The sequence below is a fragment of the Kogia breviceps genome, chromosome 7 (genome assembly GCF_026419965.1).
Source record: "Kogia breviceps isolate mKogBre1 chromosome 7, mKogBre1 haplotype 1, whole genome shotgun sequence".
NCBI classification, from domain to species: domain Eukaryota; kingdom Metazoa; phylum Chordata; class Mammalia; order Artiodactyla; family Physeteridae; genus Kogia; species Kogia breviceps.
The window spans coordinates 76,761,312-76,781,698 of NC_081316.1; the positions used below are offsets into that span (position 1 = coordinate 76,761,312).

General features: G+C 39.3%; 1 protein-coding gene across 1 annotated transcript in view; it reads left to right on the forward strand.

Moving 5' to 3' along the window:
• Nucleotides 1-300: 300 nt before the first annotated feature.
• The window catches only part of TMEM41B (transmembrane protein 41B), a 30,885-nt gene continuing 10,798 nt past the window's right edge, over nucleotides 301-20,387 (forward strand). Inside the window, exons 1-3 of the mRNA XM_059069164.2 lie at nucleotides 301-717; nucleotides 14,612-14,729; nucleotides 16,853-16,981. Coding sequence (XP_058925147.1) covers nucleotides 597-717; nucleotides 14,612-14,729; nucleotides 16,853-16,981 — 368 coding nt within the window. The 5' untranslated portion in view covers nucleotides 301-596. The remainder of the gene's footprint in view (nucleotides 718-14,611; nucleotides 14,730-16,852; nucleotides 16,982-20,387) is intronic.

Genomic DNA, 20,387 nt, shown 5'->3' on the forward strand with positions numbered 1-20,387 from the left:
GCCTTAGTTTCCTGAAACTAAGGATCAGGCTTTATGTTTTCCAACATGTTCAGACCAAGCACTGTCTAGCCCCTCCAGATTCGAGACAGATTCTCGAATTGGTAGAGTAGAGAGTCGGCTGACTCAGCACCCGCCGCGAAACTCCAACTAATCACTCGCGGGCACTTCCGGTCGCTAGGACAAAGGCATTACAGGCTCTGAGACCGCACTTCCGGATAATTAGAGCTGCGCGCTGGACGCCTGCGTCTGTGACACCGGCTGACTCCGGTGCCGTGACTGCGCATGCTTCGCGCAGTCATGAAGCGGGGCGGGGCAGCAAGTGGGGCGGGCGGGGACCTTGACTTGTCTGGCGGTTACTGGGCGGGCGCGAGTGCGCGAGCCTCGGGGGCGGTGCGGGGCGGAGCCTAGTCTGAGTAGGCTCTGCGGGTCCCGGCTCAGCGTCACTGTGCTCGCGGGCCTGAGGTCGTCTCAGGTGAGGTCGTCGTCCCGGAAGTGGCTGTGGCTGTGACCCCTGGGTGTTGTAAGGAGCCTGCCGCGCAGTTGTTGTTACGGGGCCGCGGCATCACCCCGCTTCCTCCACCTTCCCTGTAGCAGCCATGACGAAAGGCAGAGTTGTCGAAAGGTCGCAAACAGGGGCACTCCATACGACCCCTCCGGGGGACAAGGCAGCGGGGCCGCGGGGTCTCTCGGCGCCAGACAGCAGAGGCCACCTGAAGGGTGAGTAGACCTGGGAACCAGAGCTGGGGCTGGCCTAGAGGCGGGAGTGTGCCGGGAGCGGCTTCGGAGGAGAAAGGATCCCAGCGGGTCCAGGGGATTTGCGGGTGGAAAGGGGGCCTGTTGGCATCTAGGGACGGGAGCAGAGAGAGTGGGGGACCTAGGCTACGGCCTACCACAAGGCCGGACACCTAGTGGGTTGGTAAATGCTTTTTTAGTTGAATTCAGTTAGAAGAAGGAATGACACTGGCTGGTTGACGCTCAGGGAGATTGTAAGGTTGGTAATATTGAAGTTAGGCAGAACTGGAAGGAACGTTAGCCTTCGTTGCTTTATTTTTACAGATGAGGAAACTGAGGTCCAGAGTGGATATATAACTTGCACAAAGTCAGAAAGCCAGATTAGTGTAGTATTGGCTAAAAGCAAGGATTTAACTACGTCCAGGTGCCGCTTCGAGGTGGCAAGAACACTTGGGTTTGCATCCCAGCTCTACCACTTACGACTTTGGACTTGTTATCCTTCAAAAGCTCGGTATCTGAACTGTACGGTGGGGATGGTGATAATATTAATAATGGTAATATCTACTTAAGATTGGTGCGTGGATTAAACAAAATAATTCACATAAAGGATTTAGTGTAATGTTGGGCTTATATGAAGTGAAGGCTGAATAAATGTTAGCAATTACTATTATAGCTAAGATCTCTTATTCTCAAGCTTGTTTTCCACTACGCCATCCTGGCATTTCTCAGGGCCTCAAATATTTTAAGAAAAAAAGTGTACCCAGAAACTAAATACTTTGATTTCATCTGGGCGTAGAGTTTTCATTGCTTTTCAGCAGTTGAAGTGATTTAAGCTCCTTAAATGCTTTCAAAGCCCATAGACTTGGAGAGATCCTAACAAATGCCCATTAAGTTGTCTGCAGCTAACTCACACTGATGTGTTCCACCACCAGTGATGGGTAAAGACAGGATCTTTTAAGAGTGTCTACCGACATTGTAACTATAGTCATCAATAAAGTATTATACACTTAAAAAATATATTTATATATGGAGATAATATGTTTAACATTCAGCTGATTTTTTTGGCTGTGCCGTGTGGCTCTTAGTTCCCTGACCAGGGATCGAACCCGGGTCCTGGTAGTGAAAGTGCCGAGTCCTTAACCACCGTACCGCCAGGGAATTCCCATCAGCTGAAATTTTTTGAATCAAATTTAAAACATATGAAAAAATTTAGAAAACGTCTTGCAGAAAATGGTATTTTATTTTCAAATAATTTAAAATGTCTCCAGTCTAACTTCGGTCTTTTGGCTTTATATATTTGGATATTTTTACACGTTATAGACAATAGAGCCAAATAACTTCAAAAACCAGAAATGAACTGTTGTCAAAGTATAAATCCACTCTAAATGACAGTAACCTTGTTTTGATGATGCTGCAACTGAGAATGACAGTAATCTAAGGGCTTCCTGCAAAAGTATTTTCCAGATAGGAAAATACTTAGGAAGTATTTTCCATGGTGTCCAGATAGGACATCCCTAAAGATTGTCATTTGGTTTGGGATAGCAGTCAGTTATTTTATTATTATTATTATTTTTAACCTTAAGCTGTTCAGAAAATAAGACCTTGAAACTGCCAAAGTGCTTTTACAATTATTTATTGTATTTTAACATTTGAACAACACATTCAACAAAGTTATTTTTGTGATGCTGTCAAATGACTTGTGTGGACTACAAATCTATAGGAAGACAGAGGGAAGAGGTGTGAAGGCACGCCTTCATAGAGAAGTAGGGTTTGGATTAGTAGAGAGAACAGAAAAGGATTCTGGGTGGGGGAAACATTAGGCTTGAAGGTTAGTTAGTGTGAACCTTTTCTGTGTGTCTATAAAGAGATAAACTTGTCAGTAGTAGAGGATTTCTTTTAATTTTTATTCAGAAAAGGAAAGGTTTTAGAGAAAAAAAATTTATTAACTCTTGAGAAATACATGGTAATAGAGTGTTTCTATAAATTCCATGTATTTTTAAATAATTTGTATTTTTATTAACTGATACATCTACATAAATTTGACAAATAGTTGTCGTTGTGTGTATGCTTGAAATATTTTACACCTCACATGCAGTGTTTGGTACCTTTAGTGGATTCCTTGCCTTGACTCTACTCCGACGTCTGAGTCTTACTGAGGACTGCTGTGGTGATTTGAGTAAGGGAATAACACTGAAAGTCTAATTCTTGCTTGATTAGAAAGGGTGAGAGACAAGAGGTATTACTACTTGAGAAGCTCTGTGTGCAAGGGTACTTGGACCAGGTGTTTTATTTTCTTTTGTTGTTTGCCCTGGCTGATCTTTTTACACGGAAATCATAGAAGTTCCCCATTTTGATTTAAGAGAACTCCTGGGACCATGTTTTCCAATATATAGGTCATACCTTTGTGAGCGGTGTGAAATGAATTTGATGGGTAATCATGAGCCATTTAAAAAATTGAAAGAGAAAATAGCAGAGTTCTTTGCATGTAGTAGGGGGTAAGTATTCTTTGAATTTTATTTTTCAACTATATAGATTTTGTGTGTATCAGATCATGATATAAAATACACTGCTTATTGTGGAAAGCAGCCAAAAATGTTTGGGAAACACTGTCTTTAAGTTGGTTTTACAGCTCTTAGGAGACAGTATTGTTCAAAATTGGATAATAAATCCCTCTCAGATGCCAATTCTAGGTTCTGCCTTGCTAATGTGGTTCAACAAATATCCTTTGAGCATCTGCTATGAGCTGGGTACTGGCTTAGAGGAAGAAGAAGAAAGCTCTGATTACTGATAACTGGGAACTAAGACTAAAATTGGCAATTGGACATCAAGCAAGGTATTAGTATGATGTGTTGATGTCAGTCTCAACCCAAATATTATACATCAGGATTCTTTTGCTTGTAATCAGTAGAAAACACAATCGAAAGCTTTGCCAAAAGGAGGTTATTGGTTCATATAACCAGAAAGTTGAGAGGTTAAGTGGGATTCACTGGCTTCAGTCTGGGACCAGTGGCTTAGTGATAGCATCAGGATCAGATTTCTTTCGTATCTTGTTTTGCTTACCTGATATCAGCTTTACCTTAAGGTTGATTCCTCTTGAGGGTGCAGGTAAGCTAAATGCTTCCTTGATAATTTTGAGAATCTTTTTCTAAGTATTAGCAATACAAGTCAGATATTAACTCTGATTAGATTGCCTCAGATCAAATGCTTATCCTGGAACCTATCCCTGTTGTCAGAGGGTAAGAATAACCTAATTGGCTCAGCCTGATTCATGTTCAACACCTAAAAGAAGGGAGTAGAAATGAGGCTAAGTCAGTTTTCCCATAGACGTGGACTTCTGTGATGGGTCACTCATGATTTTTCTCTTCTTGTGCTCAACCATCTTGGTATAGGAATGAAGAAAGTGAGCTTGAAACACTGATTTTGGGTTAGATTAGCTATAGGGAAAGAGTGAGGATTCTAATCAGAGGTGCTGCTGGATACACGATGGAGTCCAGGCTGGGCATAGAAGGAAGAGAAGTAAGGAGCCCAACAGAGGGAGAAAATGGAGGTGTTAAGCTCATGAAAGAATAAAGATGATCAAGGAATGGCATGTTGGAATTTAAAATATCCAAGATAGAGCAGTCTCAGGTGGTGTAAGAACTTAGTGTACCACTGGAAGTGGGTGGCTAAAGTTGAATAGAAATGAAAGTCTAAGAATTTTGAGGCTGGGTGAATCATCTAAATGGATGTATCTTTTAGGATTATGAAAAGTTTGCTTGAAGCTTGGCTTAGTCTTTGCTGAATAGGGGAAGTGCCTGAAAGTGGTTGATGATAGTGAGTGAGGCTGTGTGGGTTGAATGGTAGCAGAGATGCGGGGCATAGACATCAGAGAATGAGCTTTTATACAAGATAGGTAGTGCTCTTTCTTCTGCTGCCTGCAAACATGCTTTCTCTCTGTGTGTTTTTTTAATGGTTAATTCTTTATATTTTATAAAAAAGTTATTTTAGCTGTTTAAATTTATACTTGATGATGCTACCATTTTTGATTATTAATATATAATTTAAAAAATTTTAAGCTCTTGAAATAAAATTTACTTCCAAAAATGTTACTGTAGATTCTGTAACCATAAAAAACTTGTTAGAGGGAATTCCCTGGTAGTCCAGTGGTTAAAAATCTGCCTTCCAGTGCAAGGGACGTGGGTTCAATCCCTGGTTGGGGAACTAAGATCCCACATGCCGTGGGGCAACTAAGCCCGTGTGCTGCAACTACTGAGCCCGGGCACCCTGGAGCCTGCGCAGTGCAACTACTGAGCCCATGTGCTCTGGAGCCTGCACACCACAACTAGAGAGAAGCCCACGTGCTGCAACTAGAGAAGCTTGAGTGCCACACAAGATCCCACGTGCTTCAACAAAGAGCCTGCGTGCCGCAACTAAGACCCCATGCAGCCAAATAAATGGAAAAAAAAAGAACTCTGAAAAACTTGGTAGAGTTCCTGTAAACTGTGTCCTCAGGGGAGATGGGTCTTTTGCGTCCTCCATGGTAGGATTCTGTAGGTCTAGAACTAGTGGACTAGATGACCAGTAAGAGTGATTCCTAAAATCTTGCAGATATAAAGATTTTGCTTTTCAAAAGGTATTGATATGAAAGTTATAAGAGAAATAGAGAGCTACTACAGGGGCATTAAGGTTAAGTTTTGATTTTTCAGGATAGATATATGCATATTAGAAGTTAGAGAAGAGTTACTTGTTAGTGGGAAGAATTGAAAATATTCAGTGAATGGAGATGAGATAATTCTGAGAGCAAGATCTGCAAGGAAGTGTGTTTGCATTTGATGCAAAGATAAGGGGAAAGAGGGAAGTGGAGATAATTTCGTGAACAGATATTGAGGTAGAGATTGGGAAGCTCTCTAAAGTGTGGAGACAGCCTCATTGGTTGAGAATAGGGGAAAGTAGTATTAAAGGCTTGAAGAGACTTGAAATAGCCCTTTTGGAGGGTATTGTAAAAGGATTATAGTTTGCCAGTGATAACCTTAATTGACAATAGAAAAGCAGGAAGCATATGAACTTGTAAGCCAAGAGAGCACAATGATCTTTTTCTAGCCATACCTTTGGCCTGGGAGGAGGTTGGAAAACAGATAATGGGATAATTGAGAATGGGAATTAGTATGATGGAAGATTTGGAGGTTAATGAATGTATAAAGCACTGTTGTGGGTGGCTTTAAATGCTAAATAACGTGTCAAATGCAACCAGAAGGAGGATGCACATTATAAATGTGTATGTTACACATTCAGATGTTGAATCATTAAAGCAAGATTTATAACCTTTCTCTTTTTTTGGGCTGCATCTTGAACTTGCGGGATCTTATTTCCCTGACCAGGGATTGAACTTGGGCCCCCAGCAATGGAAGTATGGAGTCCTAACCATTGGACAGCCAGGGAATTCCCAAGTTTATAACTTTTATCTCTGTTCAGAACTAAATGAATTACATGCTAGCCTCTAGATTTATTAGAACTATACTCAAAAAGAATTGTGGAATCATAATAGGGAACACTCCCTATTTCCAAGTTTGTGTGAAAGAATGGAGAGCTTCAAAATTTACTGTCACTTAGTTTTATTGCATTATTAGCTGTTTTCTTGTGTTTACATTGTGCTGAGTACAATGCTTGAAAATGTTTTCCTTTCAGAGAGTGAAAAAAATAGGTATTGAGTTAAACTTGGAGGTTAATTTTGTTCAACAAATGTCTATATGTTTCATCATCCAACTGTAAGGCAACAAGTAGCAATCAGAGAGATGTGTACTCAAGGAAGGCTTAGGGTGGTGTTCTGTAGTCCAGTTAAGTCCGCACCTTTCTCCCCTCGGACCCCTTACTTAGGACTTGTGAATTAATGATGGGAAGAAAAATATTGTAGTTAAATTTTAGAGTTGCCATGCAAAATGTCTTGTTTAATTTTTAATTTAAGAGGACTGTTACCTACTGAAGTCTTTATTTAAATTTTTTTTTATTTGGAGTATAATTGCCTTACAATGTTGTGTTAGTTTCTGCTGTACAATGAAGTGAATCAGCTATATGTATACATATATCCCCTCCCTCTTGGACCCCCCCACTTCCCACCCATCTAGGTCATCACAGAGCACCTTGCTGAGCTCCCTGTGCTTTATAGCAGGTTCCCACTAGCTATCTATTTTACAGATGGTAGTGTATTTATGTCAGACCTAATCTCCCAATTCATCCTACTCTCCCCTTCCCCGCCTGTGTCCACACATCTGTTCTCTATGTCTGCATTTCTATTCCCGCCCTGCAAATAGGTTCATCTGTACTGTTTTTCTAGATTCCACATATATGCGTTAATATACGATATTTGTTTTTTCTCTTTCTGACTAACTTCACTCTGTATGACAGACTCTAGGTCCATCCACATCTCCAAAAGGACCCAATTTCATTTTTTATGGCTGAGTAATATTCCATTATATATATGTACCACATCTTCTCTATCCATTCATCTGTCGATGGACATTTAGGTTGTTTCCATGTCCTGACTATTGTAAATAGTGCTGCAGTGAACATTGGGGTACATGTAACTTCTTGGTTTTCTCAGGGTGTATGCCCAGTAGTGGGATTGCTGGGTCATATGGTAGTTCTATTTTTAGTTTTTTAAGGAACCTCCGTACTGTTTTCCATAGTGGCTGTATCAATTTACATTCCCACTAACAGTGTAGGAGGGTTCCCTTTTCTCCACACCTTCTCCAGCATTTACTGCTTGTAGATTTTTTGATGATGGCCATTCTGACTGGTGTGAGGTAATAACCTCATTGTAGTTTTGATGTGCCTTTCTCTAATAATTAGTGATGTTGAGCATCATTTTTTTTTTTTTTTTTTTTGCTTTTGCTTTTTTTTTTTACGGTACGCGGGCCTCTCACCATTGTGGTCTCTCCCGTTGCGGAGCACAGGCTCCGGATGCAGATGCGCAGGCTCAGCGGCCATGGCTCACGGGCCCAGCCGCTCGGCAGCATGTGGGATCTTCCCAGACTGGGGCACGAACCTGTGTCCCCTGCATCGGCAGGTGGACTCTCAACCACTGTGCCACCAGGGAAGCCCGAGCATCTTTTCATGTTGCCTCTTGGCCATCTGTATGTCTTCTTAGGTGAAATGTCTAGGTCTTCTGCCCATTTTTGGATTAGGTTGTTTGGTTTTTTTTGATATTGAGCTGCATGAGCTGTTTGTATATTTTGGGATTAAACCTTTGTTGATTCATTTGCAAATATTTTATCCTATTCTGAGAGTTGTCTTTTCATCTTGCTTATGGTTTCCTTTGCTGTGCAAAAGCTTTTAACTTTAGGTCCCACTTGCTTATTTTGGCTTTTATTTTCACTACTCTAGGAGGTGGGTCATAGAAGATCTTGCTGTAATTTATGTCAAAGAGTGGTTTTCCTCTAAGAGTTTTATAATGTACACTCCTACATTTAGGTCTTTAATCCATTTTGAGTTTACTTTTGTGTATGGTGTTAGGTAGTGTTCTAATTTCATTCTTTTACATGTAGTTGTCCATTTTTCCCTGCACCACTTATTGAAGAGGCTGCCTTTTCTCCATTTTATGTTGTTCCCTCCTTTATCAAAGATAAGGTGATCAGGGCTTCCCTGGTGGGGCAGTGGTTGAGAATCCGCCTGCTGATGCAGGGGAACACGGGTTCGTGCCCTGGTCCAGGAGGATCCCACATGCCGCGGAGCAGCTGGGCCCGTGAGCCATGGCCGCTGAGCCTACGCGTCCGGAGCCTGTGCTCCTCAATGGGAGAGGCCACAACAGTGAGAGGCCCACATACCACAAAAAAACAAAACAAAACAAAACAAACAAAAAAAAGATAAGGTGATCATATGTGCATGGGTTTATCTCTGGGGTTTCTATCCTGTTCCATTGATCTATATTTCTGTTTTTTGTGCCAGTACCATACTTTCTTGATTACTGTAGCTTTGTAGTAGAGTCTGAAGTTGAGGAGTCTGATTCTTCCAGCTCCATTTTTCTTTCTCAAGATTGCATTGGCTATTTGGAGTCTTTCGTGTTTCCATACAAATTGTAAAATTTTTTGTTCTAATTCAGTGAAAAATGCCATTGGTAATTTGATAGGGATTGCCTTGAACTTGTAGCCTGCTTTGGGTAGTATAGTCATTTTCACAGTATTGATTCTAACAACCCAGGAGCATGGTATATCTCTCTATCTGTTTGTGTCATCTTTGATTTTTTTCATCAGTGTTTTATAGTTTTCTGAGTACAGGTGTTTTGCTTCCTTAGGTAGGTTTATTCCTAGGTATTTTATTCTTTTTGTTGCAGTGGTGAATGGGATTGTTTCCTTAATTTCTCATTCTGATCTTTCGTTGTTAGTGTATAGGAATGCCAGAGATTTCTGTGTGTCAATTTTGTTTCCTGCAACCTTACCAAATTTATTGATTAGTTCTAGTAGTTTTCTGGTGGCATCTTAAGGATTTTCTATGTATAGTACCATGTCATCTGCAAACAGTGACAGTTTTACTTCTTCTTTTCTAATTTGTATTCCTTTTATTTCTTTTTTCTCCTCTGATTGCTGTAGCTAGGACTTCCAATACTATGTTGAGTAATAGTGGTGAGAGTGGACATCCTTGTCTTTTTCCTGATCTTAGAGGAAATACTTTCAGTTTTTCACCATTGAGAATGATGTTTGCTGTGGGTTTGTCGTATATGGCCTTTATTATGTTGAGGTAGGTTCCCTCTATGCCCACTTTCTGGAGAGTTTTTATCATAAGTGGGTGTTGAATTTTGTCAAAAGTTTTTTCTGCATCTACTGAGAGGATCATATGGTTTTTATTCTTTAATTTGTTAATATGGTGTATCACATTGATTTGCATATATTGAAGAATCCTTGCATCCCTGGTATAAATCCCACTTAATCATGGTGTATGGTCTTTTTAATGTGTTGTTGGATTCTGTTTGCTAGTATTTTGTTGAGCATTTCTGCCTCTATTTTCATCAGTGATATTGCCCTGTACTTTTCTTTTTTTGTGATATCTTTGCCTGCTTTTGGTACCAGGGTGATGGTGGCCTTGTTGAATGAGTTTGGGAGTGTTCCTTCCTCTGCAATTTTTTTGGAAGAGTTTGAGAAGGATAGGTGTTAGCTGTTCTCTAAATGTTTGATAGAATTCGCCGGTGAAGTCATGTGGTCCTGGACTTTTGTTTGTTGGAAGATTTGTAATTACGGTTTCAATTTCATTACTTGTCATAGGTCTGTTTATATTTTCTAATTCTTCCTGGTTCAGTCTTGGAAAGTTGTACCTTTCCAAGAATTTATCCATTTCTTCCAGATTATCCATTTTATTGGCATAGAGTTGCCTTTAGTAGTCTCTTATGATCCTTTGTATTTCTGTGGTGTCAGTTGTAATTTCTCCTTTTTCATTTCTAATTGTTTAAATTTTTATTTTAAACAATATTTATTTATTTATTTATTTGTGTCAGGTCTTAGTTGTGGCACACAGTATCTTTGTTGCAGCATGCAGGATCTTTTGTTGCAGCCTGCGGGCTCTTCATTGTGGTGCATGGGTTTCTCTAGATGCGGCGCATGGGCTTTTCTCTACTTGCAGCACATGGTGTCTCTAGTTGTGGTGTGCAGACTCGGTAGTTGTGGCACATGGGCTTAGTTGCCCCGCAGCATGTGGCATCTTAGTTCCCAGACCAGGGATCGAACCCTGCATCGGAAGGCAGATTCTTAACAACTGCACCACCAGGGAAATCCCTCATTTCAATTTTATTGATTTGAGTACCCTCCCTTTTTTCTTGGTAAGTCTGGCTAAAGGTTTATCAATTTTGTTTACCTTCTCAAAGAACTAACTTTTAGTTTTATTCATCATTGCTAATGTTTTCTTCGTTCCTATTTCATTTATTTCTGCTCTGATCTTTATGATTTCTTTCCTTCTACTAACTTTGGGTTTTCTTTGTTCTTCTTTTTCTAGTTGCTTTAGGTGTGAGGTTAGATTGTTTGAGATTTTTCTTGTTTGTTGAGGTGAGATTGAATTGCTATAAACTTCCCTCTTAGAACTGCTGTTGCTGCATCCCATAGGTTTGGGTTGTCGTGTTTTCGTTGTCATTTGTTTCTGTGTGTTTTTAAATTTCCTCTTTCATTTCTTCAGTGATCTCTTGGTTATTTAGCAGCACACTGTTTAGCCTCCATGTATTTGTGTTTTTTACAGTTTTTTCCCTGTAGTTGATTTCTAATCTCATAGCGTTGTGGTCAGAAAAGATGTTTGATACGATTTCAATTTTCTTAAATTTTCTGAGGCTTGATTTGTGACCCATGATGTGATCTATCCTGGAGAATGTTCCATATGCACTTGAGAAGAAAGTGTTTTCAACTGCTTTCAGGTGGAATATCCTATAAATATCAATTAAATCTATCTAGTCTGTTGTGTCATTTAAAGCTTGTGTTTCCTTATTTATTTTCTGTATGGACAATCAGTCCATTGGTGTAATTAAAGTCCCCCACTATTACTGTGTTACTGTCGATTTCCCCTTTTATGGCTGTTAGTATTTGCCTTGTGTATTGAGGTGCTCCTATGTTGGGTGCATAAATATTTATAATTGTTATATCTTCTTCTTGGATTGATCCCTTGATCATTGTGTAGTGTCCTTCCTTATCCCTTTTAACAGTCTTTATTTTAAAGTCTATTTTATCTGACATGAGTATTGCTACTCCATCATTCTTTTGATTTCAGTTTGCATGGAATATCTTTTTCCATCCCCTCACTTTCAGTCTGTATGTGTCCCTAGGTCTGAAGTGGGTCTCTTGTAGACAGCATATATATGGGCCTTATTTTTGTATCCATTCAGCTAGTCTGTGTCTTTTGGTTGGAGCATTTAATCCATTTATGTTCAAGGTAGTTATCAATATGTATGTTCCTGTTAAAATTCTGTACTTGTTTTGGGTTTGTTTCTGTGGGTCTTTTTCTTTTCTTGTGTTTCCGCCTAGAGCAGTTCCTTTAGCATATGTTGTAGAGATGGTTTGGTGGTGCTGAATTCTCTTAACGTTTACTTGTCTGTGAAGCTTTTGATTTCTCTGTTAAATCTGAATGAGATCCTTGCTGGGTACAGTAATCTTAGTTGTAGGTTTTTCCCTTTCAACATTTTAAATATATCTTGCCTCTTCCTTCTGGCCTGCAGAGTTTCTGCTGAAAAATCTGCTGATAACCTTGTGGGGGTTCCCTTGTATGTTATTTGTTGCTTTTCCCTTGCTGCTTTTAATATTTTTTCTTTGAATTTAATTTTTGTTAATTTGATTAATATGTGTCTTGGTGTGTTTCTCCTAGGGTTTATCCTGTATGGAACTCTGCATTTCCTGGACTTGGGTGGCTATTTCCTTTCCCATGTTAGGGAAGTTTTCAACTATGATCTCTTCAAATATTTTCTCATACCCTTTCTTTTTTTCTTCATCTTCTGGGACCCCTGTAATGCCAATGTTTGTGCGTTTAATGTTGTCCCAGAGGGCTCTGAGACTGTCTTCAATTCTTTTCATTCTTTTTTCTTTATTCTGTTCCTCAGCAATTATTTCCACCAGTCTATCTTCCAGGTCATTTATCTGTTCTCCTGCCTCAGTTATTCTGCTATTGATTCTTTCTAGTGTACTTTTCATTTAGTTACTGTGTTGTTCACTGCTTGTTTATTCTTTAGTTCTTCTAGGTCTTTGTTAAACATTTCTTGTATTTTCTTGATCCGTGCCTCCATCCTATTTCCGAGATTTTGGATCATCTTTACTATCATTACTCTGAATTCTTTTTCAGGTAGGTTGCATATTTCCTCTTCACTTATTTGATCTTGTAGGTTTTTGCCTTGTTCCTTCGTCTGTAACATATTTTTTTGTTGTCTCATTATTTTATTTTTTTTGCGGTATGCGGGCCTCTCACTGCTGTGGCCTCTCCTGTTGCGGAGCACAGGCTCCAGATGCGCAGGCCCAGTGGCCATGGCTCACGGGCCCAGCTGCTCTGCAGCATGTGGGATCTTCCCGGACCGGGGCACAAACCTGTGTCCCCTGCATCCGCAGGCGGACTCTCAACCACTGTGCCACGAGGGAAGCCTGTCTCATTATTTTTGATGGGTGGGGCTGTGTTCCTGTCTTACTGGTTGTTTGACCTGAGGCTTCCAGCACTGGAGTTTGCAGGCAGTTGGGTACAGCTGGCCCTTGGTGCGGGGATGAGGACCTCACTCTGATTAATATTCCCTGGGGTCTGAGGTTCTCTGTTAGGCCAGTGGTTTGGACTTGGGTGCTCCCACCACAGGAGCTCAGGCCCAACCCCCAGCCTGTGAACCAAGATCCCGCAAGCCACCTGGTGTGTGACCAAAAAAAAAAAAAAAAAAAAGAAAAGAAAAGAAAAAAGGAACAGAACAATAACAAAGGATAAAAAATAAATAAAGTTAGAAAGATAAAAAATATACTAGACAAAATAAAAATGAAATAACAACAACACAGTGAAACAACCATAATAGCAAAAAGAATAAAAGCAGTAAAAGGCCTTGGCTGTGAGGGAGGGGCAAACTTAGGCAGGGGCAGGGCCTAGGCTCAGAACTGGAAAAGCCCTGGGGGGTGGGGGGCGGGGCTTAAACTCTGCACAGCTGGAGGGGGCCTCACAGCAGAGGCTCAGGCCTGGGGCCCCAGCAGGCTTGCTGGCACCCAAGTGGTCAGGGCCAGTACTGGCCTAGTTCCCTCTGATCCGCCGAGGTTCCCTCCCTGTCCCCACTGATCCCCTTCCTGTGGGTAGGGGATCACCGTGTGCCCTCGGTGCGCCCCTCCTCGGTGCCCACCTCCTGAGTGTGGAAACCCCTCCCCTCCCCCAGCCACCCCTCGGGGCACTGGTCCCATCTCACCTCTACTTTTCCTCTCCTCCTCCCTCCCACACCCCCAGGACCCATGCAGATGGAAGGGGCCTCGGAGGGTGGAGGATCAGCCCTGGGACCTCAGCAGTCTTCCTGGGGCCTGAGTGGGTGGGGGAAATGCTGGCCACATTCCCTTCCAATCCTCTGATTCCCTGAGGGTCTCTCCCCATCCCCATTGATCCCCTCCCTGTGAGTGGGCCCCTGGGGGGGGAACCCTTCCTCTCCCCCAGGCGCCCTTCAGGGGTGCCAGTCCCTCCTGCCTCCACTTCTCCTCCCCCCTCGCTCCCCCCCACGTCCTACCTGGTCGCTCTGGGTTTCCTCTTGTCCCCTTAGGTGTCCAAAGTCCCCCACCAGCACCTGGTAGGTGCCCTAGTTGTGAGGAGATGCAAACTCAGTGTTTTCCTACTCCACCATCTTGACTCCACCCACTTGCATATGATTTTTAAGATAACACTAAGATTACCTTGTTGGAGAACACAAACATATTCTCCCATTCTTGGAGTCACAGACAAAGTCACCCAAAACATTTGAGGTTCAACTATATTCTGAAGCACTTGGTATAAAGAGAAAGTGTAACATTCATCAGTTGCATTAGTTAATCTGTGGGTTCTTTCTCATGACAGTTTGAAGTAATTGCCAGATTACCTCATTTTTCCTAAGAGGCCATTCTGCCTATGCTGTTATCTCCCAATATAGATATATAAAATTGAAAGTCAGTGATAGCATTTAGAGCAATGCCCTTTTTTCCCCTTTGGCTTATCAACAAATCAGTGCTACAAATTCTGGTGTTCTGTTTTTCTGTGCTTCTAAAATGCATATATCCCTGCAAAGAACTATGGCCAGTTAATAAACGTCAAATATGGTAGTATTTAAAATTTAATGTTACAGCGTTTGGGGCAAAAGTGTGAACAGTTTTTTGGGAGGAAAACCTTTCAAGAAATTATTTACTTGCTTGGAATACTGTCTTCCTCTATATTTATCTTAATTATAATTTTTTTATTTTTTTTTTTTCAGAGAAAGCCTGTGCAGAAGCTGGGTCAGCAAGAATGTCGCTTCTTATATTGGTGTCCATTTTCTTATCTGCAGCTTTTGTTATGTTTTTGGTATATAAAAATTTTCCTCAGCTTAGTGAGTAAGTATACTGAAAGAAAAGGAAAATGTCTAGACATTTATAGAGATGAACGTGCATTGAAAGTTCAGCTAATTTAAGGAACAGAACTGGCATAATAATTGTATGTCAGCTCTCATGGCTTGTAGCAAGTTCATATTGACACTGTAATTTAAATACTTCTTTCCAAATATGTCTCTTGATTTTCTGTGCAAGGTTCTCCTAGCTCTGCTCCTCTAATTAAGGCATCTTTCTAATGGCTATGTTGAAAAACATAGCCACATTAATAAATTTATTGCATATTATTTTTTAATGTTAGTAGTGACCAAGTAAATTTATATTGCAGTCCATAATAGATATTGACCTGCAGTTTGAGAAATACTGATGCTCTTTTTCTCTGCTTTATCCCTTTTTCCATCCCTGTTTTCTCCCTTCCTACTTTTCCGTGTCATCAGTTTTTGTTGGCCTCTATTCACCCATTTACTTCTGCACCACATCTCTGTCTCCTAGCTGTTTTTCTCTTCCCTGTTTTATAGAAATGATATGGTTTGAATAGGCACTTTTCACTGTTAAATGCGCTTTGTAAAAAGACTTGTCTATCTAGTATACAGCCACAATTCCATAGCAAAAACCTTGGGAGTGAAACGTATTTCAGAATTTAGAACTTTTCTATTTTGGAAAGATAACATGGAATAAATACTGTATATTATGTAGTATCTCCAGCAGGATCTGGGGCAGCACCCCATAGTCAAATACATTAATATTTTTACAGTGAAACCTGTATTATAGAAGACTATGAAAAACTATATATAAGTGTGGGTCAATTTTTGCTGATAGATTACAAAGAACTTTTGGTTTTCAGAGCTTTTTGAATTTTAGGGAAAATATTATAGACCTGAAACATACTTTATGAGGATAAAATATCGCTGGGTTATTCAACCACAATAACAACACCCTTGGGTAATCATAGATTACATCAGAGACTACTAAAATGTAGTTAGACTTTCAACCAGGGCCAGCTTGGTGTGGTAATGGATAACTGAAATGTGATTTCAGGGTATAAGGAAGTTCCTGTTTCCTCTAAATTTCTTTCATTAACGCTTTCTTATGCTTGAAATTTTATAGTTAAACTTATTTTTATTTTAATACTTTGATTTCTTATGTGAATGTAAATGCCTTTGGGAGGATAGCATGTTATATTGTTATGTTAATATTAGTATAATTGAATTTTAGATCCTTTCTCTTTTTAATCAAAGGAGTAGGAAATAAAGAGCTGACTGAAAGAGGGAAAGAATATAGAGTGTAGATTAAGGTTGTTTTGGATCCCAATCTGCTCTAAGAAATATAACACTTTAATATAATAATACGCTGTTATAAATCTTTTATATTCTGCCTATTTCTTTCTGTGTGTGTATATGTGTGAGATGCATGCACACGCCTATAAAGAGCTTTTTTAAGCTTTTAAATTTATAAATGAGAAAACCCATTTTAGTTTACCTGCTATTTTTATAGGACTTAAACAGCATTCTATTATTGTTCTGCAAGGTTAGTTAAATTTTATCATGTAAACAAATGGGTACAATATACATTAAACACAAAAGTGATTATTTGGGGCTTTTATAAACAGAACATTCAGTTCCAAACAAGGCACCAAATATAAAGTAAAATTAATAGAAAGTGACAAGTGTTTAAGTTTTTATCTGAACTTTGAGCTGGGATAGTCAAGAAAAGATGTGAACTATAAATTCATTGAAATTTTTACTTAATTTCGGTTGTAATTGATTATTGACTTCAGTTTGTCATGAGGATTACCCAAAATGATGTTCAGTATGTTTTAAATATGCTAACATCAGTGGTTCATTTCTTAATTCAAAATTTACTCCAGTGTTTGAGCAAATGCTTTTTAACCTTTAGTTTAGGTCATCCTAAATTTTCAAATGGATTACATATCTCATGAAATTATATTAAAGCATTACAAAACAAATAATTTGTAGACTTTAAATTTAAATTTTGTGAATTTATGCTTAGCATATTACAGATCAAGGCATCAAATCATTTTGGATAAAACTTCATGTTTTGAACTTGACTTTGATATGAATTATCTTGGCAGATTTCTATTTAAAATCTTTTTCACTTTATTTCTTTAGAGAAGAAAGAGTGAATATGAAGGTTCCCAGAGATATGGATGATGCCAAGGCTCTAGGAAAAGTTTTATCCAAATATAAGGACACCTTTTATGTACAAGTACTTGTAGCTTATTTTGCTACATATATTTTGTATCCTTTTAACTGAAAAATGTTTTCTAGTTTTGTTTAAGAAAGAGGTTTTAAAAGATCTGCTGCTCAGTTATACATAACTATTTTTCCTTTTAAAAACTGTTAATGCAGTATAACCTTAAATAAAATATTGAAAAATGAGAATGAAAAAATTCTCACTTTAATCCCTTCTCTTCAAGTCAGTTGTCTTTTCTGAATATTTCTTACCAGTTTTTTGATTTTCTGCTTATTTCACTTATAAACTTTTTCTTTCCTTTGTATTATTTAAGATAATCATTTTATTTAGGATTATTTTATTAGTTAATTGATTGTCTTAATTTAAATAATAATTTTGAATTAATAATCACCATTTATGGTAATAAATTTTTTAAAATTCCCTTAGGTTTGAAGATATAATTTGTATTTAATTTTTCCTTTTCTAGATATGTGTTATGAATCATTTGCTCATGATTTTTTTCTTCCATTTAATAGTTTTCTTGGTAAAAAATCCTATGAGAGTAACTGGTCATGTAAAGGATATGATTTTTTTTTTTTTTTTTTTTTACAGTTCTTAGTATGTATTTCTTTGTTTTATGTAGAAATGTATGTTGTATTTTAACCAGGCAGGAAAATTGCTCTATTCTTTCTACATATTTTCTTTTCTTTTTTTTTCTTTTTTTTTTTTTTTTTGTGGCTTCTCCGGTTGCGGAGCACAGGCTCCAGACGCACAGGCTCAGTGGCCATGGTTCATGGGCCCAGCCGCCCCACGGCATGTGGGATCTTCCCAGACCGGGGCACGAACACGTGTCCCCTGCATCGGCAGGAGGATTCTCAACCACTGCGCCACCAGGGAAGCCCTCTACATATTTTCAAACTGCATATGCAACTGGTGATTAGCCTTGCAATTTGTGGATGTTAATTTCTAATTTTTGTATCTTTCTAATCCAACATATTTTCCAAATCTCTGTTAATGAAAGACATTAACTTTTTTTTTTTAAACATCTTTATTGGAGTGTAATTGTTTTACAATGCTGTGTTAGTTTCTGCTGTATAACAAAGTGAATCAGCTATTTGTATACAGATATCCCCATATCCCCTCCCTCTTGTGTCTCCTTCTCACCCTCCCTATCCCACCACTCTAGGTGGTCACAAAGCATGGAGCTGATCTCCCTGTGCTATGCAGCTGCTTCCCACTAGCTATCTATTTTACATTTGGTAGTGTATATATGTCAATGCCACTCTCTCACTTGTCCCAGCTTACCCTTCCCCCTCCCTGTGTCCTCAAGTCCATTCTCTACGTCTGCATCTTTTAAATTTATTTAATTAATTAATTTATGGCTGTGTTGGGTCTTCGTTGCTATGCGCAGGCTTTTTCTATTTATTAAATCCTCCCTATTTATTAGAAAAATTCAAATTTGGGGGTAATTTGAAGAATGATTATTATGCACCTGTCTTTCCACAGTTCTTTGGGACAGTTATTTGTAAAGTAATTTAATTAATATACTGACTGTTTTAAGAAATTCACACCTGCTGCCTTTTCCTACTTCCCATTTCATCACTTATCTGTGAAAACCAAAGTGTTAGGCTTGTAGGTTATTTTGCATTTATAAACTTTAACCATAAAAAATATTTTCCCCAAATAAGAAACATTTGGTTCAGTCCTTTCATTTGGCTTTTGTAAGGTTTTTGTGAACATTTTGTGAGTGAGGCATATAGTTTCTATTTACTTTGGAAAGTCATCTTTTTCTGCCCCATTTTGCCCCCTAGCGTTGGAAGGATTCATAGCTGAGGGGTAAAGGGGATAACCACCCATAGGGCCAGAGAGCCAGTTAGCATAAGTGAATCTAGACCATCTATGGGAGAATAAGTGTTGTAGCCTAGTTGTCTTAATATCCATATGCAAATTAGTAGAAAAGAATAAAGTGCCTTGTAGAAAGTGAATTAAAAGTATAGGAATGGGGGACTTCCCTGGTGACGCAGTGGTTGAGAATCTGCCTGCCAATGCAGGGGACACGGGTTCGAGCCCTGGTCTGGGAAGATCCCACATGCCGTGGAGCAACTAGGCCTGTGAGCCACAATTACTGAGCCTGCGCATCTGGAGCCTGTGCTCTGCAACAAGAGAGGCCGCGATAGTGAGAGGCCCGCGCACCACGATGAAGAGTGGCCCCCACTTGCTGCAACTAGGGAAAGCCCTCACACAGAAACGAAGACCCAACACAGCCATAAATAAATTTAAAAAAAAAAAAAAAAAGTATAGAAATTAGGGACTTCCCTGGTAGCGCAGTGGTTAAGACTCCACGCTCCCAGTGCAGGAGGCCCGGGTTTGAGTCCTGGTTGGGGAACTGGCTCCCACATGCATGCAGCAACTAAGACCCAGCACAACCAAATAAATTAATTAAATATTTTTTTAAAAAAAGTATAGGAATAGGTTTATTATAAAATACATTTGGTTTAAATTTTTCAATTTTAAATGAATCATTGGTTAATATTGTCAATTCAGGTTTTATTGCATATGGTTACTATTTGCTTAATAATTAAGGTATTGTGATTCTGCATTGTTTTAGTTTTTTTAAAATTAATTTATTATTATATTTTTGGCTGCATTGGGTCTTTGTTGCTGCGCACGGCTTTCTCTAGTTGTGGCAAGCGGGGGCTCCTCTTCATTGCTGTGCGCAGGCTGCTCATTGTGGTGGCTTCTCTTGTTGTGGAGCTTGGGCTCTAAGCACGCGGGCTTCAGTAATTGTGGCACGTGGGCTCAGTAGTTGTGGCTTGTGGGCTCTACAGCACAGGCTCAGTAGTTGTGGTGCACCAGCTTAGTTGCTCCATGGCATGTGGGATCTTCCCAGACCAGGGATCGAACCTGTGTCCCCTGTATTGGCAGGTGGATTCTTAACCACTGTACCACCAGGGAAGCCCCTGTTTTAGATTTTTTATAGGATAATTTGTTAAATCTATATTTTCTTATAATTTTCTATTTATTTTACACTTTGGAATCTTAAGCTCTGAGTGTTAAAAAGGTACTTTTTTAAACTCAGTGAACGAAAGAGAAGACTTATCTTTGGGCGTATAATTAGTACAGCACTGATTAATAGAAGTATAATGTGAGCCACATGAAGTTTAAAAATTTTCTAGTTAGCGCATTAAGGAAAGTAACAATAAATTTAATACATTTTACTTGAACTGAAATGTCAAAAATATCATTTCAACATGAAACCACATAAAAATTATTAGTATTTCACATTCTTCTTTTTGTACCAACTCTTTAAAATGTGTATATTTCACACTCGTAGCACATCTCATTTCAGACCAGGCACATTTTAGTGTCTCTTCCCCACAGCCACATGTAGCTAGTAGCCATTGTATTCAGCAGAGCAGTACTAGTACTTTCATTGGTAATACCTATTTCAAACTCTTGTATATTAATTAC